The sequence below is a fragment of the Bos grunniens genome, chromosome 29 (assembly GCF_055505025.1).
Source record: "Bos grunniens cultivar Pamir isolate PY7600 chromosome 29, Bosgru_T2T1.0, whole genome shotgun sequence".
Taxonomy (NCBI): domain Eukaryota; kingdom Metazoa; phylum Chordata; class Mammalia; order Artiodactyla; family Bovidae; genus Bos; species Bos grunniens.
This window is the reverse complement of record NC_141193.1, coordinates 14720532-14740491: the sequence shown is the minus strand read 5'-3', so window position 1 is coordinate 14740491 and position 19960 is coordinate 14720532. Positions and strand designations below refer to the sequence as shown.

At 55.1% G+C, this 19960-nt stretch overlaps 1 protein-coding gene across 3 annotated transcripts in view; it reads left to right on the top strand.

Annotated features, from left to right (window-relative positions):
* Positions 1 to 18749, top strand: part of ST14 (ST14 transmembrane serine protease matriptase) — a 38074-nt gene extending 19325 nt beyond the window's left edge. For 2 of the 3 annotated variants that reach the window (XM_086383122.1, XM_086383123.1), the window contains 18 exons: positions 2061 to 2220; positions 2392 to 2519; positions 2732 to 2802; positions 3357 to 3514; positions 3712 to 3747; positions 4090 to 4330; positions 8219 to 8358; positions 8533 to 8630; positions 9180 to 9289; positions 9372 to 9502; positions 11025 to 11129; positions 11341 to 11451; positions 11548 to 11661; positions 11877 to 11999; positions 12693 to 12879; positions 17325 to 17599; positions 17863 to 17999; positions 18135 to 18749. In XM_086383122.1, coding sequence (XP_086239248.1) covers positions 2061 to 2220; positions 2392 to 2519; positions 2732 to 2802; positions 3357 to 3514; positions 3712 to 3747; positions 4090 to 4330; positions 8219 to 8358; positions 8533 to 8630; positions 9180 to 9289; positions 9372 to 9502; positions 11025 to 11129; positions 11341 to 11451; positions 11548 to 11661; positions 11877 to 11999; positions 12693 to 12879; positions 17325 to 17599; positions 17863 to 17999; positions 18135 to 18296 — 2487 coding nt within the window. In that variant the 3' untranslated portion in view covers positions 18297 to 18749. Of the gene's footprint in view, positions 1 to 1964; positions 2221 to 2391; positions 2520 to 2731; positions 2803 to 3356; positions 3515 to 3711; positions 3748 to 4089; positions 4331 to 8218; positions 8359 to 8532; positions 8631 to 9179; positions 9290 to 9371; positions 9503 to 11024; positions 11130 to 11340; positions 11452 to 11547; positions 11662 to 11876; positions 12000 to 12692; positions 12880 to 17324; positions 17600 to 17862; positions 18000 to 18134 lie in introns of all 3 variants that reach the window. The other variant, XM_086383121.1, reaches the window with a different exon arrangement.
* Positions 18750 to 19960: the final 1211 nt, after the last annotated feature.

The window sequence follows — 19960 nt, the reverse complement described above, 5'->3', positions numbered from 1 at the left end:
AAGACTTAGATATATGTGGAAAAAACAAAAAAACCTGAGTAAATGAATATTCACAGCAGGAGAAATAAATCAATTGCAGTGGGAAGGAAACTATAGGGAACAATATTCTCAAGATTAATAATAAAAACATAGAGTATGGACATAATGTATTTTTTAACTTTAGCCCTGTATCTTTTGGGAAGATGGGTGGAAGACAGAAGGAAGGACTTTGAAATACACATTCAGTTCAGTTCAGTCGCTCAATCGTGTCCGACTCTTTGTGACCCCGTGAATCGCAGCACGCCAGGCCTCCCTGCCCATCACCAACTCCCGGAGTTCACTCAAACTCACGTCCATCGAGTCAGTGATGCCATCCAGCCATCTCATCCTCTGTCGTCCCCTTCTCCTCCTGCCCCCAATCCCTCCCAACATCAGAGTCTTTTCCAATGAGTCAACTCTTCGCATGAGGTGGCCAAAGTACTGGAGTTTCAGCTGAAGCATCATTCCTTCCAAAGAACACCCAGGACTGATCTCCTTTAGAATGGACTGGTTGTATCTGCTTGCAGTCCAAGGGACTCTCAAGAGTCTTCTCCAAAACCACAGTTCAAAAGCACCAGTTCTTCGGTGCTCAGCTTTCTTCACAATCCAACTCTCACATCCATATATGACTACTGGAAAAACCATAGCCTTGACTAGACGGACCTTTGTTGGCAAAGTAATGTCTCTGCTTTTGAATATGCCATCTAGGTTGGCATATTCCTTTCCTCCCAAGGAGTAAGCACCTTTTAATTTCATGGCTGCAATCACCGATTACCGTACTATAAGTCAGCTGATTATATTTTATAGATGAATCGAGTTGGTGGTATTGGCGTATTATTCAGAAATATGGAGACAAATTCCAGAACAAGCAGGTTGGAAACATCTTAAGTGGTTGACTCTGGGGTGTGCTTCTTTTTTGTTTTTAGAATTTTATTTCATTTTGAGATGTAATTTTGAGGTGTACGATGTGTTGGTTTGATCTGTTTATGTATTGTAGTACGATGATCATGGTGGGGTTAGCTATGGGGTGTATGTCTGGGTTTGATATTAGATGAAGTCACAAATATAATCCATTAGGAAACTAAAATTCGAGATACAGATACCCAAATGTGGCAGGCGTGGGGACAAGCTCTCACAGCAGTGAGTAAGCTGTGTGAGAATGTCTGAATGTGACAAACCAGGAAATGTCAGCTCAAGTACAAATCTGAGGTTCACACCAAAACAGCCACGTCTGGTAAACGGGCACCTCTGTGGAATTTGGGGTGGGGCTTTTGCTTTTATGGCAAGCCCTGTTGGAGTGGGTATGAGGTAGTTAACTCTGAAAGGGCACAGCTCCTCCCCAGGGATTAGGGCGGCAGATAAGAGTGTGTGCTGTAGGCGGATGAGTTTGCCTACCTGCCATTGCATGCTGCAGACACCCCACCTTCCTGTCCATACTTGTGCCCCCTATTCCTGGAGCCACCCCCACCCCCCTCCATCCTGTTTGTTGGAAGTTTCGTTTGTTTTTCATGCTCTTGGGTCTGAGCATGGACATGGATGGATTCCAGTAGAGACCTGGCCTTCTCAGCTCACCATGGTGTCCTGGGCTGGGAGACTTCAGGCTCAAGGCAGAGACTTGTCCTGCCGTGGCACTGCAGAGATGCCCAGGTTACTGCCTTTTTACTTCTGGCTGGTTACACACTGGTGGAGCAAGGATTGGGGTCAGGGTGTACAGTGCAGCTTGCCCGGAGGTGCTGAGGAGGTTATCCCTGGGCTGGGCCGGCTCTCCCCACACCTGACCCTCCTCCTACATCCGAGGTGACTCATGGAGGTGACAGTCTCAACTGACTGAGCTCACACGGGCTGCTTGTTTCATTTTATTTACACTCACAGTTCTCAGGCAGTGCGTGCCTGTGGATGCCTGGAGGGGAGGCCACTGCTCGGTTCTCCTGGTTTTTCTCACGTAGCTGGACCTGAGAGCCTGGACATGTCCTTCCCCAGCGGGGCCGGCAGGCTGCAGAGCCAGGGGTTCTGACGGGCAGTGCACTGGCTTCTCTGTGCAGAATATGAATGGCTGTGAGGAAGGCGTGGAGTTCTTGCCGGCCAACAATAGCAGTAAGGTGGAGAAGGGCGGCCCGCGGCGGTGGGTGGTGCTGGTGGCCGTGCTGGCCGCCTTCCTGGCGCTGTCCCTCCTGGCAGGGCTCCTGGCGTGGCACTTCCAGGGTGAGTGACCCTCCTCGGGGTGGACGGAGGATACGGTTCGGGGGAGGGAGAGGAGATGGCAGGGCCACCGGGGGTGGGCTCCCTAGGTGGCTGAGGGCAGCTGGGCTGGTGCGGGCACTGGAGGGCGTATGTCCCTCTGTCCGACCACCGTCCTCCCCGGGTCTCTCGCAGACCGGAATGTGCGAGTCCAGAAGATCTTCAACGGCTACCTGAGTGTCCGGAACGAGAACTTCCTGGATGCCTACGAGAACTCCAACTCCACTGAGTTTGCAAACCTGGCCAAGAAGGTGAAGGAGGCGGTGAGTCCCTGCCCCCCGGTGCTGCTGTCGGCTCTGGTATCCCCACCTCCGCCCGGCAGAAAGGAGGCCCCTGCTGCCCCCAGACGTGTGACGGGGGCTCTCCAGGACCTGGGAACGGGGCCCAGGTCCCAGGAGGGAGGGAGCGGCCTGGGCTGGGGGCCGAGGTCCTTGGCGCTCTCTGGCCCGCCGTCAGCCTCCTCTCCTTCCCTTAGCTGAAGTTCTTATACAGCGGGATCCCTGTCCTGGGCCCCTACCACAAGACGTCGACTGTGACTGCCTTCAGGTGGGTGCTGGGAGGGCTGCCGGGAGGGGGGCCGCTGTGGGGGGCAGGCAGGGTGTGGGGTCCGCCGGGATGATGAGGCCATGAGGTCCTGCTTGAAGAGCCAGGATGCCCGCCAATCCTTCTTCTGACTTTATCCGGAAAGTACTTTAGATTTGCTAGCCTCGTTTAATCTTTTATGGAGGCAGCATGGCAGGCAGCACCGTCAGCCCCTTTCAAGTTCAGGAAGCAGACTCGAGCTGTCACTCAGTGTGCCCAGGCTAGAGGGAGAACCCACACTCCACTCCAGGCTTTCTCTCACACCTGAGCCTGAGCTGCAACCCCAGCAAGTCTGGTTGGGTGTGAGACTATGAGAGTCAAGGGCCCAGGCCTCTGGCTCAGGGGTCAGGAGGTGGGTGGGCATACAGGAGCCTAGGGCGGCATGGGGGGACCGGCCTGGAGAAGGTCTCTTGGTGAGCGTCTCCTCCAGCCGGGAGGCTCTTAATCCTGCCCCGTCTTCACCGGGCACCCAGGAAGGTCTGGAGCCCAGCGTCTCAGGCTCGGCCCTCTCTCCCCAGCGAGGGCAGCGTCATTGCCTACTACTGGTCAGAGTTTGACATCCCCAAGCACCTGGTGAAGGAAGCCGAGCAGGCCATGGCGGAGAAGCGCATGGTCACAGTGCCACCCCGAGCCCGTTCCGTGAGCTCCTTCGTGATGACCTCGGTGGTGGCCTTCCGTGAGTGCAGGGGGCACCGGGGGTGGGCGTTTGTCCAGCCTGGAGCACGGCCTGCTCCTGGGCTGGTGTGGGGGCCTCAGCTCTCCTGGAGTCAGTGCCTGGCAGAGGAGACTGCGAGCTGGCTGGGCACTTCCCTCTAGGGGAATGAGGAAATGGACTGCATGAGTGAGTGCTTTCTTCTCCCTCTTGTTCTTCAGCCAGTGACCCCAGGATAATACAGAACACCCAGGACAGTAAGTATCTGCCCTCTTCCCGAAGGAGAAGGGAAGCAATGTGGCCAAATGCCCGCTCAGTCAAGGGGGTCCCCCAAAGTCACACGTGGTGATGGCCAGCACATCCTTCTGCCCTTTCATGCTGGGTTTCTTTCATACTGGGTTTCTTTCTCTTTCTCTAACTGATCGTCTGTACAACCAATAAATACCTGGTCCTGAGAGGCAAACTCCCTTCCCGGCCTCTCCTAGGTCCAGAGCAGCCGGGGGCGCCTCAGAGGGGCCAGGCCTGGCTGCACCCCTGTGGGCGGGGGTCATGGTGGCTCTCCTGCCCAGTTCTGCCCCGTGTCCTCTTGCCCCACACAGATAGCTGCAGCTTTGCCCTGCATGCCCAGGGCAGCGAGCCCATCCGCTTCAGCACGCCCGGCTTCCCTGACAGCCCCTACCCATCTCACGCCCGCTGCCAGTGGACGCTGCGGGGGGACGCTGACTCCGTGCTGAGCCTCACCTTCCGCAGCTTCGATGTTGCCACCTGCGATGAACGTGGCAGTGACCTGGTCACGGTGTATGACACCCTGAGCCCCGTGGAACCCCGGGCTGTGGTGCAGTGAGTGTCCCGGGCGAGTGGAGGTGGGCGGTGGGCTGAGCCTCCGGAATGACCACTGTGGAGGCTGGAACTTCAGGCCACGGCCGAGTTGCCGGCATCACAGAGCAGGGGTGGCGTGGTCCTCAGCGTGAGCTGCAGGGAGCATCTAGAGGTGACCATCAGCCTTGGCAAGGGTGCTGGAGGCCCACGGGTCCCTAGATGCTGGTGAGCAGGGTGCTCCTTTATCTGTCCTTTACCTGCCACCGTGAAGGTGCTGCCTACTACTGTATTTTTTTTTTCTCTCTTTTTTATTTTTGGCCACACCATAAGGCTTGCAGGATTTTAGTTCCCCAACCAGGGATTGAACCCAGACCATGGCAGTGAAAATGCCAAGTCCTAACCGCTGGACCACCAGGGAAGTCCCGCCCCCGCCACCCCCAGCCCCCCACCCTTGCTATTGTGCATGAAGGTTTTACTGTTGCTCAGTGATGCCGAGGCCTACAAATGGGAGATGACTGCTGTTGACAAAACAGTTTGTTACTCACAAGCTGACAGTTAGTTGCTGAGAGGAGGAGCCACACAGGGCCACAGAGGGAGGCACCAGGGTTGTTCAGGAGGCAGAGGGGCCTGGAGGATAATGTGGATAAGAGCCTTTGTGTGGATTCTGCAGGAAAGGCAAGGCAGAGTTACACCTTAGGACGGGTTGGTTTGAATAACTCCAGCGGGCTCCGTAGCCTGGGGCCGCCTCCACTAGACTGGTAGCTGGGCAATTAGGGGAGGTAGAGAGTGGTCTCCAGCAGATGAGCCCCACAGAGAAGGTGTTTGGGGTGTGGGCTCCGGTTAGTCTGCATGTAAAAGTCTTGCCTAAGTCTTTACTGTCTCAAGGGATTGACTAGCCCTGGGGAAAGAGGGGGGAAGGCTACCTCTCCAGGGTTAGCAAGCCCCCAGGGGTCAGAACATCAGAATTATAGGAAGGAAAAAGGCATAAGATACACATCACTGTATATAAATATATAAGCACAAAAGTGAACGTGAAAGTGAAGTCGCTCAGTCCTGTCTGACTCTTTGCGACCCCGTGGACTGTAGCCCACCAGGCTCCTCTGACCATGGGATTCTCCAGGCAAGAATACTGGAGTGGGTTGCCATTTCCTTCTTCAGGGGATCTTCCCAACCCAGGGATCGAACCTAGGTCTCCCGCATTGCAGGCAGACACTTTAACCTCTGAGCCACCAGGGAAGCCCCCTATATAAGCACAGGGAACTATATTAAATATCTTATAATGACCTATAATGGAAAAGAATCCAAAGGAAAAAATATATATGTATAACACCTTGCTGTATGCTGTATATCAACTACGCTTCAGTTAAGAGAAGGCATGGAGGCTTTCCTGGTGGGTCAGTGGTAAAGAATCCATCTGCAAATGCAGGAGACTAGGGCTCGATCCTTGGTCTGGGAAGATACCACGTGCTGCAGAGCAGCTAAACCTGTGCACCACAATTATTGAGCCTGTGCTCTGGAGCCCAGGAGTCACAAGTACTGAGCCCACACGCTGCAGCTGCAGAAACCCATGCGCCCTAGAGCCCGTGCTCTGCCGCAGAGAAGCCGCTGCGATGAGAAGCCTGTGCGCCACGACTAAGGAGTAGCTCCCGCTCTCCAAAACCAGAGAAAGCCCAAGAGAAGCAACGGAGGCCTAGCGCAGCCAAAAATGAATGAAATAAATTATTTTTAAAAGTTAAAAAAAAAAGGCATAATGCACCTGCTAGGGGGTGCTGAGGTGAATCAGAGCCTGCAGGTAGGGGTGAACTGCCTCCATTCAGCTCCCCCCGCCACCTTGGACTCAGTGGACCGGAGCCTTCGATTGTTGTCTATAGAAATGAGCTGGACAGATGTTTTGTGATTAATAAGGTACTAAACTTCAGGCCGAAACCCAGAGAGAGCTATCTGCTGCCACAGCTTTGCAGCCAGGACTTCTATCTAAACACCGCTTTCATGCTGGGTTTCTTTCTCTTTCTGTAACTGATCGTCTGTATGACCAATAAATACCTGGTCCTGAGAGGCAGAGGGTAGAACAGATGTGCACAGAGAGGACAGACACCACTCATCATCTTACCTTCTGGAAATGGTCACTGTTAAATGTGTGTTGTACCTTCCTGCAGGGTTTTTTTTGCTATGTGTATATTTGTGTATTTATTTAAAAGTGGGATTATGTGGCACACTTGGTTGCATTGTCTGCTCTGTAAAGATGAAGCGTGTAATGATGGCCCTCCCAGATGAGTGGCATATCTGTGTCACTGTTAATGGTGGTGGTGTCGGTCAGCTCATATGCCGTATTTATTAGCAGTGAGGGCTCCGGTGCCCAAGTGACGAGTCTGAAATTCAGTCCTGCTGCTCTTTTTTGGTGGGCAGAGATTTTTTCCTTCATTGACTTATTCACTCATTTAAAAATTTTAAAAATATTTTTTATGTTGGAGTGCAGTTGATTTATTACAGTATTGTGTTAGTTTCAGGTGTACAGCAAAGTGGTTCAGTTATGCATATCTATATCTATGCTTTTTTCAGATTATTTTCCTATGTAGGTTATTACAGGGTATCAAGTAGAGTTCCCTGTGCTGTTCAGTAGGTCGTTGATTACTTTATATATAGTGCTGTGTATCTGTTAATCCCAACCTCTTAATTTATCCCTCCCTCCCTTCCCCCTTTGGTAACCAGAAGTTTGTTTTCTGTATCTGGGAGTCTCTGTTTTATAAATAAGTTCATCTGTATAATTGTTTTTAGATTCAACGTATAAGTGATATCATAGGGTATTTTTGTTTGTCTGATTGACTTCACTTAGTATGATGATCTCTAGGTCCATGTTGCTGGAAATGGCATTATTTCGTTCTTTTTTGTGGCTGAGTAAATACTCCATTGTATGTACATACCACGTCTTCCTTATCCGTTCACCTGTCAATGGATATTTGGGTTGCTTCCACACTGTGGCTACTGGATATAGTGCTGCTACGAACTTTCACTTGCATGTATCTTTTCAAATTATGGTTTTCATCTTTTCTGGACATTTGCCCAGGAGTGAGATTGCTGGGTCATGTGGTAGCTCTATTTTTGTTTATTTAAGGCCTCCATACTGTTTCCATAGTAGCTGCACCAATTTACATTCCCACCAATAGTGTAGGAAGGATTCTTTTCTCCATACCTTCTCCAGTGTTTCTTGTTTGTAGACTTTTTGATGATGGCCATTCTGACCAGTATGATACCTCACTGTAGCTTTGATTTTCATTTCTCAAATATTTAGCTGTGTTGAGTATCCTTTCATGTGATTTTTGGCCATGTGTTATGTCTTCTTTGGAGGAATGTCTATTTAGATATTTTGCCCATTTAAAAAAAATTTTTTTTTTTGATATTGAGCTGCATGAGCTGTTTGTATATTTTGCAGATTAATCCCTTGCGGGTTGTATCACCTGCCAATATTGTCTCCCATTCTATGGGTTGTTTTTCGTTTAGTCCTGCCACTTACCAGCTGTGTAGTCGTGGGCAAGCTATTTAACCTATTTCACCTCTGTTTCCTTATCTGTAAAATGGGGATAATAGTATTTAATGGTTGTGATGAATACCCGAGTTAATGGATATAGAAGCAGTAAGGATGGTGCCTGGCATATTCCTAGTGTTAGTGTTAACAGTTGATGCTGTTAACTGCTGCTGCAATTATTTGGCCCATAGTTTGTTTAGCGAGCCCTCTTTTGTTAGGCATTCAGTGTTTCTGAGTTGTTTATAAACAAAGACAGTCTTATGAGGAGATCTTTACTTAAATGGCGGGTCGAGGGTGGGGGCGGACCCCACGGTGGGGGGACCCCACCCTCGACCCCTCTGCTGAGGTTCTGTGGCTCCCATAACACTTCCCCTTCTGCCCCGCAGGCTGTGTGGGACCTACCCTCCCTCCTACAACCTGACCTTCCTCTCCTCCCAGAACGTCCTGCTCATCACGCTGGTGACCAGCACCGAGCGCAGGCACCCCGGCTTCGAGGCTGTGTTCTTCCAGCTGCCCCGGATGAGCAGTAAGGGGCGGCCCAGGCGGGGACAGGCCTCGGGGCCATGGGGTTTGAAGCTCAGGCCCTCCTGAGCTGTGGGCGTCTGGTGCCCAGGCTTGAGGGAGGCCGGCCGGCTCCTTGGGGCCCCTTGCTCTCCTGGGACCTCAGTCGTCACGTGTGTCTCTCTGCCTTTCCTTCCAGGCTGTGGAGGCTACTTGCGGGCAGCCCAGGGGACATTTAACAGCCCCTACTATCCAGGCCACTACCCGCCCAACATCAACTGTACCTGGCACATCGAGGTGGGAGTTGTGAGCTGTGGGGGGTTAGAGAAGTTGGTTGGGGGGTAGATGGGGGAGGAGAGGAAGGGGTTGGGCGTGCTCCAGGGAGGCAGGAGAGAGGGCGATGAGCACCTTCGGCCACTCCCAAGGGGTGTGTGTGGAGGCTGTGGGCGGGGCAGTTTCCGAAGCAGCGTCTTCAGACCCAAGCCCAACCCCCCGTCCTGTGGCCGGTGCCTGCTGGAGGGACCCAGCCCCGGGATGGGCTGGCTCTGGGGCCTCCTGGAGGAGCTGTGGGGACAGTGAGTGCTGTGCAGAGGAGGACACGCTCACTGGATGGCTGGAAACGCGCGCCATCCAGTGAGTGATGTGGGAGAACTGCCCGGCCTTCTTTAGAACACCACAGTGTGTGCTGCTGCTGGCGAGTCGGGAAGGTCTTCCTTCCAGATCCCTCCTGCCGTGTCCTCACTGCCCTGCAGGCGGGCGGGCGGGAAGAACCCCCCCATTCCCCACCAGCTCAGGAAAGAGGGAGGCTGTGCAGAGCCAGGCCCACAGCAGCATCTCTCTCCGCAGGTGCCCGACAACAAAAACGTGAAGGTGCGCTTCAAAGCCTTCTTCCTGCAGGAGCCCAATGTCCCCGTGGGCTCCTGCACCAAGGACTACGTGGAGATCAACGGGGAGAAGTGAGTGTCGGGTGAGGGCGAGTGGGGGTGCCCCAGCCCCAGGTGAGTCTTCTTCCTCTGCTCAGCTGCCCGCCGCCCCCAGGTACTGCGGAGAGAGGCCGCAGTTTGTCGCCAGTAGCAGGAGCAACAAGATCACTGTCCACTTCCACTCGGACCAGTCCTACACCGACACCGGATTCCTGGCGGAGTTCCTGTCCTTCGATGCCCGTGACCGTGAGTGTCGCGATCAGGAAGCGGGGCCTGGCTGGAGGGCCGACCTGAGATTGGCCGTCTATTCTGCATCTCATTAGCATCTCTGACGCTGAGCCGCCAGAGCTCGTAGGCTGCATCTCAGTCACTGCAGTAGCTTTTTGAGGGAAAAAGAGCCAACAGTGCCCTTAGGTCCCTGGGAGCAGCCCCTCAGGCCGGGGAACTCAAAGTGCCTTTGGGTCACTGTCCCTTTGGCTCTGCACCACTTTGAGAATCTGCTTGTCCCTGGCCTTTTAGCGGCTCTCAGATGAATAGCATGCTTTTGAGACAGAGTGCACTGGGGCATGGATCATCGCATGAACCACTCCTAGCTCTGAAAATTGAGATCTCTACTGAAGAGATCTCAACTGTTTCCATGCATTTAATTTCACTGTCTGCTGTGAATATCAGTTCTTCTCTGTCCACAGTGGGATCTTTTGTTTGTTTCAACCTTGTATCATAGAATAGGGCTTCCCAGGTGGCTACCAGTGGTCAAGAAACTGCCAATGCAAGAGATAACAGGTTCAATCCCTGGTCTGAGAAGATCCCTTGGAGAAGAAAATGGCAACCCACTGCGATATTTGTGCCTGGGAAATCCCGTGGGAAGAGGAGCCTGGCAGGCTGCAGTCCATGTAGTCGCAGAGTCGAACACAACTTAGCTAGTAAACAATAACACATTATAGAATAACCTTTAGGAAGACACTTTAACTGCACTGCTGCTGCTGCTAAGTCACTTCAGTCGTGTCCAACTCTGTGTGACCCCATAGACGGCAGCCCGCCAGGCTCCCCCCTCTCCGTCCCTGGGATTCTCCAGGCAAGAACACTGGAGTGGGTTGCCATTTCCTTCTCCGTTTAACTGCACACAAGCATCCAAATTTAAGTTCACATTCAGCTGCATGGCTCACCACCCAAAGTGTAATTAGATGAGCAAACCCTTTTGATAAGTGACAAAGCTACTTGTGCAGAGAAAGGGAAACAGGTTTCTCTCAGTTTGTCATCTGCCCGATGACATCAGTTGTCAGACACATCCTAGTCTCAGAAACGTTCAAGTGTGGAAACACCTTAGAATTAAGGAGATCCAGCGATTCCTGGTGCCTGGGGGAGGACACGCATATCATCTGTCTGCCGAGTGGCTGCTGCTCCAGGTTGCCAATCGGGAGCCTGGTGCTTGGGGTCATGGCCGGCCAAGGACACGGGGCTGTAGAAATCGGTGCACGCCCGCCGGCCTCTCTCTGCTCTGCACAGGGCCTCCCAGGGATTGGTCATGGGGGCCAGGAGGGACCGCAACCAGTGCCTTTCCCACCCCCTCCAGCCATCCCACTGGTTGTAGGAACCCCTTGCCACAGCTCAGTAGGCCTAGAGACCCCCAGCTGCAGCCTCACTCCTCTCTACTGGGGGCTGGGCTGGGAGGTCTCTGGTGCCCAGTGTGGCTGGCTGCAAGGTCGGGAAGCCTGTAGTGGAGGTGATGGGGGTGGCTGTGGACTTCAGGCCTACCCTCTGCCTGCAGCGTGCCCAGGCAGTTTCATGTGTAACACGGGGCGGTGTATCCGGAAGGAACTTCGCTGTGACGGCTGGGCCGACTGCACTGACTACAGCGATGAGCTCGACTGCAGTGAGTCCCCTGGTGTCCTCTGCCCTCTCTGTGCCCGGCTTCTGCCTGCGACCCCAAGCGGGAAGGCCCGAGGTGGGGGTGGGAGTCGTTCCTGTCCTTTGCAGCCCATGGTGCTGAATCAGCCTCCATGACCGGGCGGGATGGGATCCCCAGGGTCGTGGGAGTGACTGAGTACCGAGTGAGCCTGGCATCTGCCTCCCCGCCCCTGCAGAGTGCAACGCCACCTACCAGTTCACATGCAGGGACAAGTTCTGCAAGCCCCTGTTCTGGGTCTGTGACTCTGTGAAGGACTGTGAGGACGGCAGCGACGAGGAGGGCTGCAGTAAGTGTGGCCGGGGTCCGGGCGGGGATCGCTGCCCAGCTCCCCGTGGCCTCTCTGCTGGCCCTCGAGCCTCTGCTGAGTCCTTGTGCTCCCCAGGCTGCCCGCCCAATACCTTCAAGTGCGGCAACGGGAAGTGCCTCCCTCAGAGCCAGCAGTGTGACAGGAAGGACGACTGTGGCGACGGGTCCGATGAGGCCAAGTGCCAAGACGGTGAGGCAGGGGCCCGCCTCCCACGGTCACGCAACGTGGAACATGATGAGAAAGGGTGTCAGCTGGGAGAGAATCGTGCAGAAGGCCCGGGAGGAGAGTGGGTGTCAGTGTGGGTGGGTGGGACAGGCCCAAGAGAGGGGCGACAGGTGGGTGAGCATCAGGTCGGGTGCCTCAGATAAGTGGATTGCCTCCCCTGTGTCCTCCTTCTCGGGCAGGGAAAGCCGCCCCCTGCACTGAACACACCCACCGCTGCCTCAACGGGCTCTGTGTGGACAAGAGCAACCCCCAGTGTGACGGGAACGAGGACTGCACTGATGGCTCGGATGAGAAGGACTGTGGTGAGCAGGGCTGCTGCGTACAGCTGTGCAGGTTGTTCACTGAGCAAGGCACATACAGAGGCAGAAATCACGCCAGGGCCTCACTCACCCAGCTCTGCCCCCGGGAAAGGATGTGTCTGCCTGGAGGAAAGGACGACTTTGCTGACTGTCACCCAGGCACTGCCTCACCGGCAGCTCTGATCCTAGAGGCAGGGCCCAGGGCAGCTAGTATGTCAGGCCTCTGTGGCCAGGCTGTGGTGCTGGGCTGACCCCTGCTTTGCAGACCTGGCCATGGGGGCAAGGCCAGGTTTCTCTGTGTTACCTGGAGGAGAGAGAGCACAGCTCCTGGAGCCCTGGGCAGGGTTCTGTCCACACCGCGCCCGTATTTGCAGCCCCTTGCATATTTCAGAAGCGCTGGCCACAGGTTCAATGTGTGCAGAGCTGGGCCGTTCTGACTTCCCGTCACCCATTGCTCTTGTCTCTGAGAGCTGTGTCCTTCAGCACCCAGTGAGGATATCTAGGTAAATGACATCCAAATTAAATCTCAGCAAACCAGCAGAGGTCTGAAGGCCCACGATGGCACCTGTGCAGGAGTCCAGGGGTGGGGAGTGAGGGTTTTGAGTCCGGGGGCAGGGAGAGGGGCCGGGAGGCTGGTCTAGCAGGCTGCCCCCGCCCCCGCTCCCACCCGGTGACCCCTGCCTCTGTCTCTCCCAGACTGTGGGCGGCGGTCGTTCACCAGGCAGTCCCGGGTCGTCGGAGGTGAGAATTCAGACCAAGGCGAGTGGCCCTGGCAGGTGAGCCTCCACGCCCAGGGCCACGGCCACTTGTGCGGGGCCTCTCTCATCTCCCCCAGCTGGATGATATCTGCCGCACATTGCTTCGTCGATGACAGAGGATTCAGGTGGGTCACAGGCAGGAGCCGGAAGGCCTCTCCAGGGCGCTGAGTGGGGTCCCTTTGTGTTTCCTGAGGTGGAAAGGCCCTGTGTCTGTGAGGCCTGCCTAGGTGAGGCAGGAGCAGGACTGGAGGGGTGGGGCTTGGTAACGGAAGCACTGAGTGTTTCGTGGATGCCCCTGCTTGTCCTCGGGATCTCAGTGCCTCTTCTAAAAGCCAGGCGGGCAGGTCTCATATGTGCCCATCTTATAGAAGCAGAGGATCAGAGAGGTAAGGATATTTGTCTGAGGTTGTACAGCTCTTAAGCGGCAGAACCAGACTGTAGCCCTGGTGTGTGGATTCCTGAGCCTGAGCGGTCAGTGTCTGCAGGGCGGGACCCCGCCTTGGGGCCCTCAGATCCACGGCCCAGCTCTAGGCTGCCAGGCTGCCATGGGCAAGTTTTCTGAGCCTGGGGCTCCTGGGGGCTCATGGTGATGCTGCAGTTTGTAGGCTGAGAGGTGTGAGAAGGAAACACGAGGGTGACAGTGAAGCGCTGAGCCCATGCTGGTGCCCGTGCAGACCTGCACCCACCCTGGGAAGGGTCACCAAGCACATCACTGGGCCGAGCTGGCCTCTCAGGGCAGCTTAGCGGGAGCAGGGGGCCCAGGGCTGGGGCTCTTTGTGACTTGAGTCCAGCCCGCCCAGGCCCTCTGGCCATCGGCTGCAGGAGTGAGACTGAGGGCTTAGAGGGGCCCCCCTCCCTCAGGCCCTTCCTGCCAGCCACCAGCCTTCCAGCCCTGGGCAGCTGCGGGTGGAGGGGACCCAGGCTGCCATGGTCACCCTTTTGCAAAGAGACAGAAGGAGCACCGTGGACTTTTGGGACAGACGGGGCCCGCAGCAGGAAGTAGGCCTGTGTCCAGATGGTGGGGCCTGACTGGTGAATGTGCTGGAGAGGTCACTGGAGGCCTGTGGGGGCTTGGGATCAGTGGTGGTCGCTGGGCCTGGCTGGGTGGGTGAAACGTGGCCCGTCTTCTCACTAGCACACTCCACACCACTCTGGGCAGAAGTGAGCCGCTTTCTTCCCGGGGAGGTGGGAGCCTACTGAAGAAAGTTTAGAATGAACTTATCATTTTGGAATGTGGACAACTTGCAAAGACAGGACAGAATTCACTATACCACCCCCCACACATACTTTCCCTTGATGTTATCGTGCTGCGTTTGTCAGCTCCGAGAAACTCACAGTTCTGTACTAGAAACTCGCCTCGGGGCTACCCCAGGGCTCCACTCCCGCCCCCTGACCCCAGGTGCCCTCCGAGCGTTTCATACCATACGCATTTCATACCAGTGTCCTTTCTGCAGCGAGAGTCCTTCCAGGTGCCCCCTCAGTGTCTGCTGCGTGTCTCCCCAGTCTCCTCTGTCCCGGACGGTTTCTCAGTCGTCTTTGTGTGTTTTTCATGACCTGGACTATCTGAAGGCCAGTGGCTGCTGACGTTGTTCTCGTGGTTAGCCTGGGGTCACGAGTGTTGGGAAGACAGTCATGTCTTATCAGCAGGTAAATGATGTCACCGTGGCTGATCACTGGTGATGCTCATCTTGGTCATCTGGTTCAGAGGCTGATGCCAGTTTCCCCGCCTCCCTCCCTGGATCTCCTTCTGGTCTCTATTCTTCGGAAGTGAGTCAGTCTGGCGTCGTTCTGTAAGGAGGATTTGTCCCTTCTCTCCCGTGTGTTTATTTAATCATCCATTTCTGCGTGCAGGGACTTGTGTGTGTATTTTGGGTTGTAATCTGGTATCATGTTGAGTGGTGTCACTTGATTGTTTTGGAGCTGGCCACTGGGAACTCTCCAGGCTGGCTCCCGGCTCCCTTTGACACGTCCCCCCTTCTTCTGTTCTTCTGAGCCGCCTCCCTGCTGACACTACTTGGTGCTCCAGGCTCATCTTGTATTTTCCTGGCCCAGGCCCAGAGCTAGGTAGTCCCCTGAGAAGGAACCAAGATCTGGGCACTGCGCACTCCTCGGTTCCCGCAGTCCCCTTGCAGCCCCATCAGCCAGTGAGCTGGGAAGTGCTTCCTGAAGTACCCGCCCCTGGGCCCTCGTTCCCCTGCTTCATCTTTTCATTTCTCGTTTCCTTTTCCTTCCTCTTCTCCTGCTCAGCAGTCTTCCTTCTGTCAGTGAATGCACTCAACACCCATTGTTATCACTGGCCTGGGAAGACTGAGTTAGACTTGGTCCCTGCTCTTCCAGATGTCCCGGGGTAGGCGGACAGGGTACACGCATACACACATGTGCACACATGCGTGCACAGAGCTGGGGAGAGGCTGTCGAGGGCCCAGAGTGTGGCGTTCGAGCTCTCCTGAAGGCTGGGGAGAGTGACTGCTAGGGAGTGCCTGTGTGGGCAGGGTGTCCGGTTTGGTGTTGAAACGTGAGGGTGTTTGTCACTGCACCAGGTGACTCAGACCTTCCAGGTAAAGGCAGGGCTGTGAGCAGGGACAGGCAGGGGTGAAGTACGCTAGGACCTGAAGTGCAGGTACTTTGCACACATTTCTAAGTCAGCAGGTGACCCCAGGCTGTTCCTGAGAGGTAGCATCATGTGTCAAGAGCACGGGCTGCTGGGTAGAGTCGGTGGCCCATGACCACCTTGGTGGTGTGTCTAGGGATAAGATAACTTAGCATGTCAGCCTCTGGAAGAGTGCTTGTTCTGGCTGACTGGTCGACCTCTGCTTAGGTCTCAATGGAATGGCCAGGGTTTACTGCAGGTGTTTCGTGCTGCTGTGCTGTCTAACCTGTCACCGAGTTACCTCTTGATGCGTGACCTTCTTGATTCCTTCCCTGTCTGCCATCTAGCCTGATGTGCGTGTGACGGTGCAGCATGCAGAGTCACTAGCTGACTCGGCACGACCAGCGTTCTTCATGACCTTGTGGGGGCTTTCACACTTTGTCTCTTCCCCCTGCTGCTTTTTCTCTTCTTTGCCTTCTGGAAGTTCCAGGCCTTCTCTGCCGACTGACACCAAAGTCTTCTCAGATTCCTTCTCTCAGACACTGTACTCATCTGTGGGCTCCAGCACATGGGTCACATCTCAGCTGTGCTTCCTGAGATGTTCACATACACCCAAGGCTGAGCCATTTCCCAGTTAGTGCAGCCATCATGGCACTTCTGTCCTAAGTACAGCCGCTGGTGTCCCCCGGGAACAAGGAAATCCTCCCACGTCACCACCATAGTTATAACACCCAGAAACGAGCGCCCTGACATAGCACTGTTAGCTGGCATATGGCCTGATTTCAGATTCCTTCAATTCTCCTGGTATTTATAGGTTTTTAAAAAAGTCTAGGATCCAGTCAAGGGATATGCTTTGTTTTAGTCATTTTTTTTTTTTAATTTATTTTTAATTGGAGAATAGTTGCTTTACAATGCTAATCTCTTTTAAGTCTAGAATAGTCTCTCCCAGCCTTTTAATTTTTGTTTTTTTATGGCATTGCATTTTTGAAAGTCCCAGCTGCTGTTCTGCAGAACGTCTCTCCATGTGGATTTTCCTGGTTGTTGCTTCATGAGGAGAGTTAGGTTCAATATTTTTTTGGTCAGGAAATGCTGCACAGGTGATGTGTCCTCAAGAAGTACACAAGTCCGCATCAATGGAGGACAGTTTGGAGAGAAGTCTGATTACTTGGTTAGGGTGATGTCCACCAGGTTTCTCCATTATAAACGTATTTCCCTTGTTGGTGTTTTTTATTGTTTCGTCACTAAGACACGTCTGACTCTTTGAGGCCTTATGGAGTGTAGCCGCCAGGCCCCTCTGTCCATGGGGATTCTCCAGCACACTGGAGTGGGTTGCTATGCCCTCTTCCAGGGGATCTTCCCAGCAAGTTCTCCTCTTCTTCCACCTCTGCCTGCCAGCATCGTCTCCCAGCAACAGCAGGGTCTTGTCCTTATGGGTTCAGTTCTCCTATGTGCAATGGTGAGAATTGCTGCATCCTTCTGCTACCATCCACAAACCTGGGAGACAAAGTTCATCTACTTTTCAGCTCATCTGGTACTTAAAATATGTACCTCTGCTCTAGAGAAGTACTTGGATTGATCCAACCACCTCATCCTCTGTTGTCCCCTTTTCCTCCTGCCTGGAATCTTTCCCAGCATCAGGGTCTTTTCCAATGAGTCGGTTGTTTGCATCAGGTGGCCAAAGTATTGGAGCTTCAGCTTCAGCATCAGTCGTTCTAGTGAATATTCAGGGTTGATTTCCTATGGGATTGATTAGTTTGATCTCCTTGCTGTCCAAGGGACTCTCAAGAATCTCTCCTGGCAGGAAGGGTAGACTAATAAGAAGGGAGATCTTTTTAGTAGTGAGGTAAGAGTGTATTGAGAGAGGGCAGCAGGGAGGGAGGCCTCTGAGCATGGTCTCCGAGTGGGCACAGGCTTGGGGCAGGGCATCTGGCTGGAGTCCTGGCTCAGGCCTCCCTCTCGGGCCCTCGCTGCCACCTGCAGGTACTCGGAACACAGTGTGTGGACAGCCTTCCTGGGCCTGCATGACCAGAGCAAGCGCAACGCCCCGGGGGTTCAGGAGCGCGGGCTGCAGCGCATCATCAAGCACCCGTTCTTCAACGACTTCACCTTCGACTACGACATCGCGCTGCTGCAGCTGGACCGGCCGGTGGAGTACAGCGCCACCATCCGGCCCATCTGCCTGCCCGCGGCCGACTACACCTTCCCCACCGGCAAGGCCATCTGGGTCACCGGCTGGGGCCACACGCAGGAGGCGGGTGAGTGGGGGCCGAGGGTCTGCTCGCAACTGCACTGCTGTGGGATTCGGGGGCTTCGTGGCTGTCCTTCTGTCCCTTCCTTTCCCACACGGCTTCCCAGGATTGACACCCCCCCCCGCCCCGCCCCCTCCAATGGTCAGGACACCCTGACCACTGTGTCCGGCTGCACAGCATCCCACCCGGCTCCGCGAGCCCTGGACCCGGGTCCTGCCTCCGCGGCCTGGCTTGGCGAGCTGCCCATGTCCGCCCTTGCTCCTCCGCAGGCCAGGGGGCTATGATCCTGCAGAAGGGCGAGATCCGGGTCATCAACCAGACGACTTGCGAGCACCTGCTGCCGCAGCAGATAACCCCACGCATGATTTGCGTGGGCTACCTCAGCGGTGGTGTGGACGCCTGCCAGGTGGGCGCGGGGCAGGGACGCAGGGGGCGGGGGCATAAGCGGGGACGGGTGTGGGCGGGGCTGGCATGGTGGGCGTGGGGTGGAGGCGGCGACCAGGGTCGGGGCACGCTGTACCAAGGCCTGCTTTCCCCGCAGGGCGACTCCGGGGGTCCCCTGTCCAGCCCGGAGGAGGATGGGCGGATGTTTCAAGCCGGCGTGGTGAGCTGGGGAGAGGGCTGCGCACAGAGGAACAAGCCCGGCGTGTACACGAGGCTCCCAGTGTTCCGGGACTGGATTAAAGCGCAGATCGGGGTATAGATACGAGGCCCAGCTGCAGTCACCCCAGGTGCCCACCTGCCGGCCGAGGAAGGGATTGCTCCGCATGCCCCCGCCTCGGGCCCCGGAACCCAGACTGTGAACTGATCCCCGAGACTGCGGATGGAGGGGCCTTCCCACTCAGCCTCGGAAGTGGGGGTGGGGTGGGGAGGACCCGGCTGTGCCGGGAGGCGCGTTAGAGGACGGAACCTCCCCTCTCCAAGCTGGCCTGCTTCGCTTGGTCTGCCTGGAGCACGGGAGCAGCTGTCGTGTGGCCTCTGGGACCCCTTAATGGGGCTGGTGCCACCCCCAGGGTCACAGTCTTCAGGAAGCTCAGGCCCGAAGGCCCCGAACGTCAGCCAGGTCCAGGATCAGAATGTCTTACCGGCTCCAAGGGTGGGGTTCACTGTGTGTATTTGTGTGTATGAGTAAAGCGCTTTATTTCTTTTTAGGTAATTTTTTTTCTTACTGGACTTGATGGGCTCTCCTAGCTCCACTAGCAAGAAATTGGGTTTAAATTCCCCTCAGCCCAGATTCTAAACGGTCAGGCTGAGAGCGGGGACCACAGTGCCCTATGACCTCCCCAGGGCCAGCAGGGGGCTATGTTTCTGCCCTTACCTGAGGCTCCCCAGACAGGAGGGTGGGGGGAGGGTGTGCAGCACCCCAGGATGGGAGCCTCAGCGAAGTCCTGGGTGGTGAGGATGCTCCTGGGTTTGTACCAGCCCTCGGGCGTCTCCTCTTGCCCTGTAAAGGTGGTTGCTGAGGGAAGGAGGGGGAAAGTGTCTGTTGGAAGCAGGTGGGGACATGTTGCCAGGTCAGGTTCCTGGTTGCCGGTCTGGGATTCCTTAGGGTGGCAGTCAGGAACAGAGCTTGGAAAGCCACCAGATACCACTCAGATGATGAGATCAAACCCCAGAGCAGAATTTAAATATTTATCACCTGCGTCCTGGGATTACTTAGAAGGTGGTCTGAAGAGTCCTTGCACAAGATGACAAACATGGGCACTGATGCTGGGGAGAGATGTTGTCAGAGAGGTTTTGAGTGAGTGGCCCTTCCTCTAGGCCTGCGGGGTGGCCAGCCTCCTCCCTGGGACTAGCCCACTGAGCTCATGCAGGATTGAAGGAGCACGAACTGACTCTGACAACATCAGGAAAAGCAGGAACAAGCAGGCTATGCCTGAGGGGAAGCCTGGGTTTAGGTTGTCTTTAAGTTCAGGCTGTCTGCACCCCCCCACCCCCACCCCCCACTCCCCACTGCAAGAGAGATGCTGAGGAAAGAGCAGCCTTGACTCTCAGATTAGCACTTGAGAATGCACTAATTGCTTCAGGGTCTGACATGCCTATGGCAACGACTGCATTTTGGTGAAGAAACCCCAGCTCTGAGGATTTCAGTCCGTGCCATCATCTGTTTCCCCCTCTCCTTTAGAGGGTGCACACTCCCATGTCATCATGGCCCTGCGCCTGCATCTGGGAGACTGTGTTCAGGCTGCCCTTGGCCTTCACCTCCAGCTGTTTCCTAAAAAGTCAGGGTCCAGACTGTTTCCAGGCAAGGTGGAATCAACCCCATTCTCTGTTTGTTCCATTGTCTCAGAACCTTCCAGTAGGAGGGCTGTGTATTTTCCTGGGGTGCAAGCCCAGCTCTCCCTTCCCCTTGGCTTTGTGCTCCCC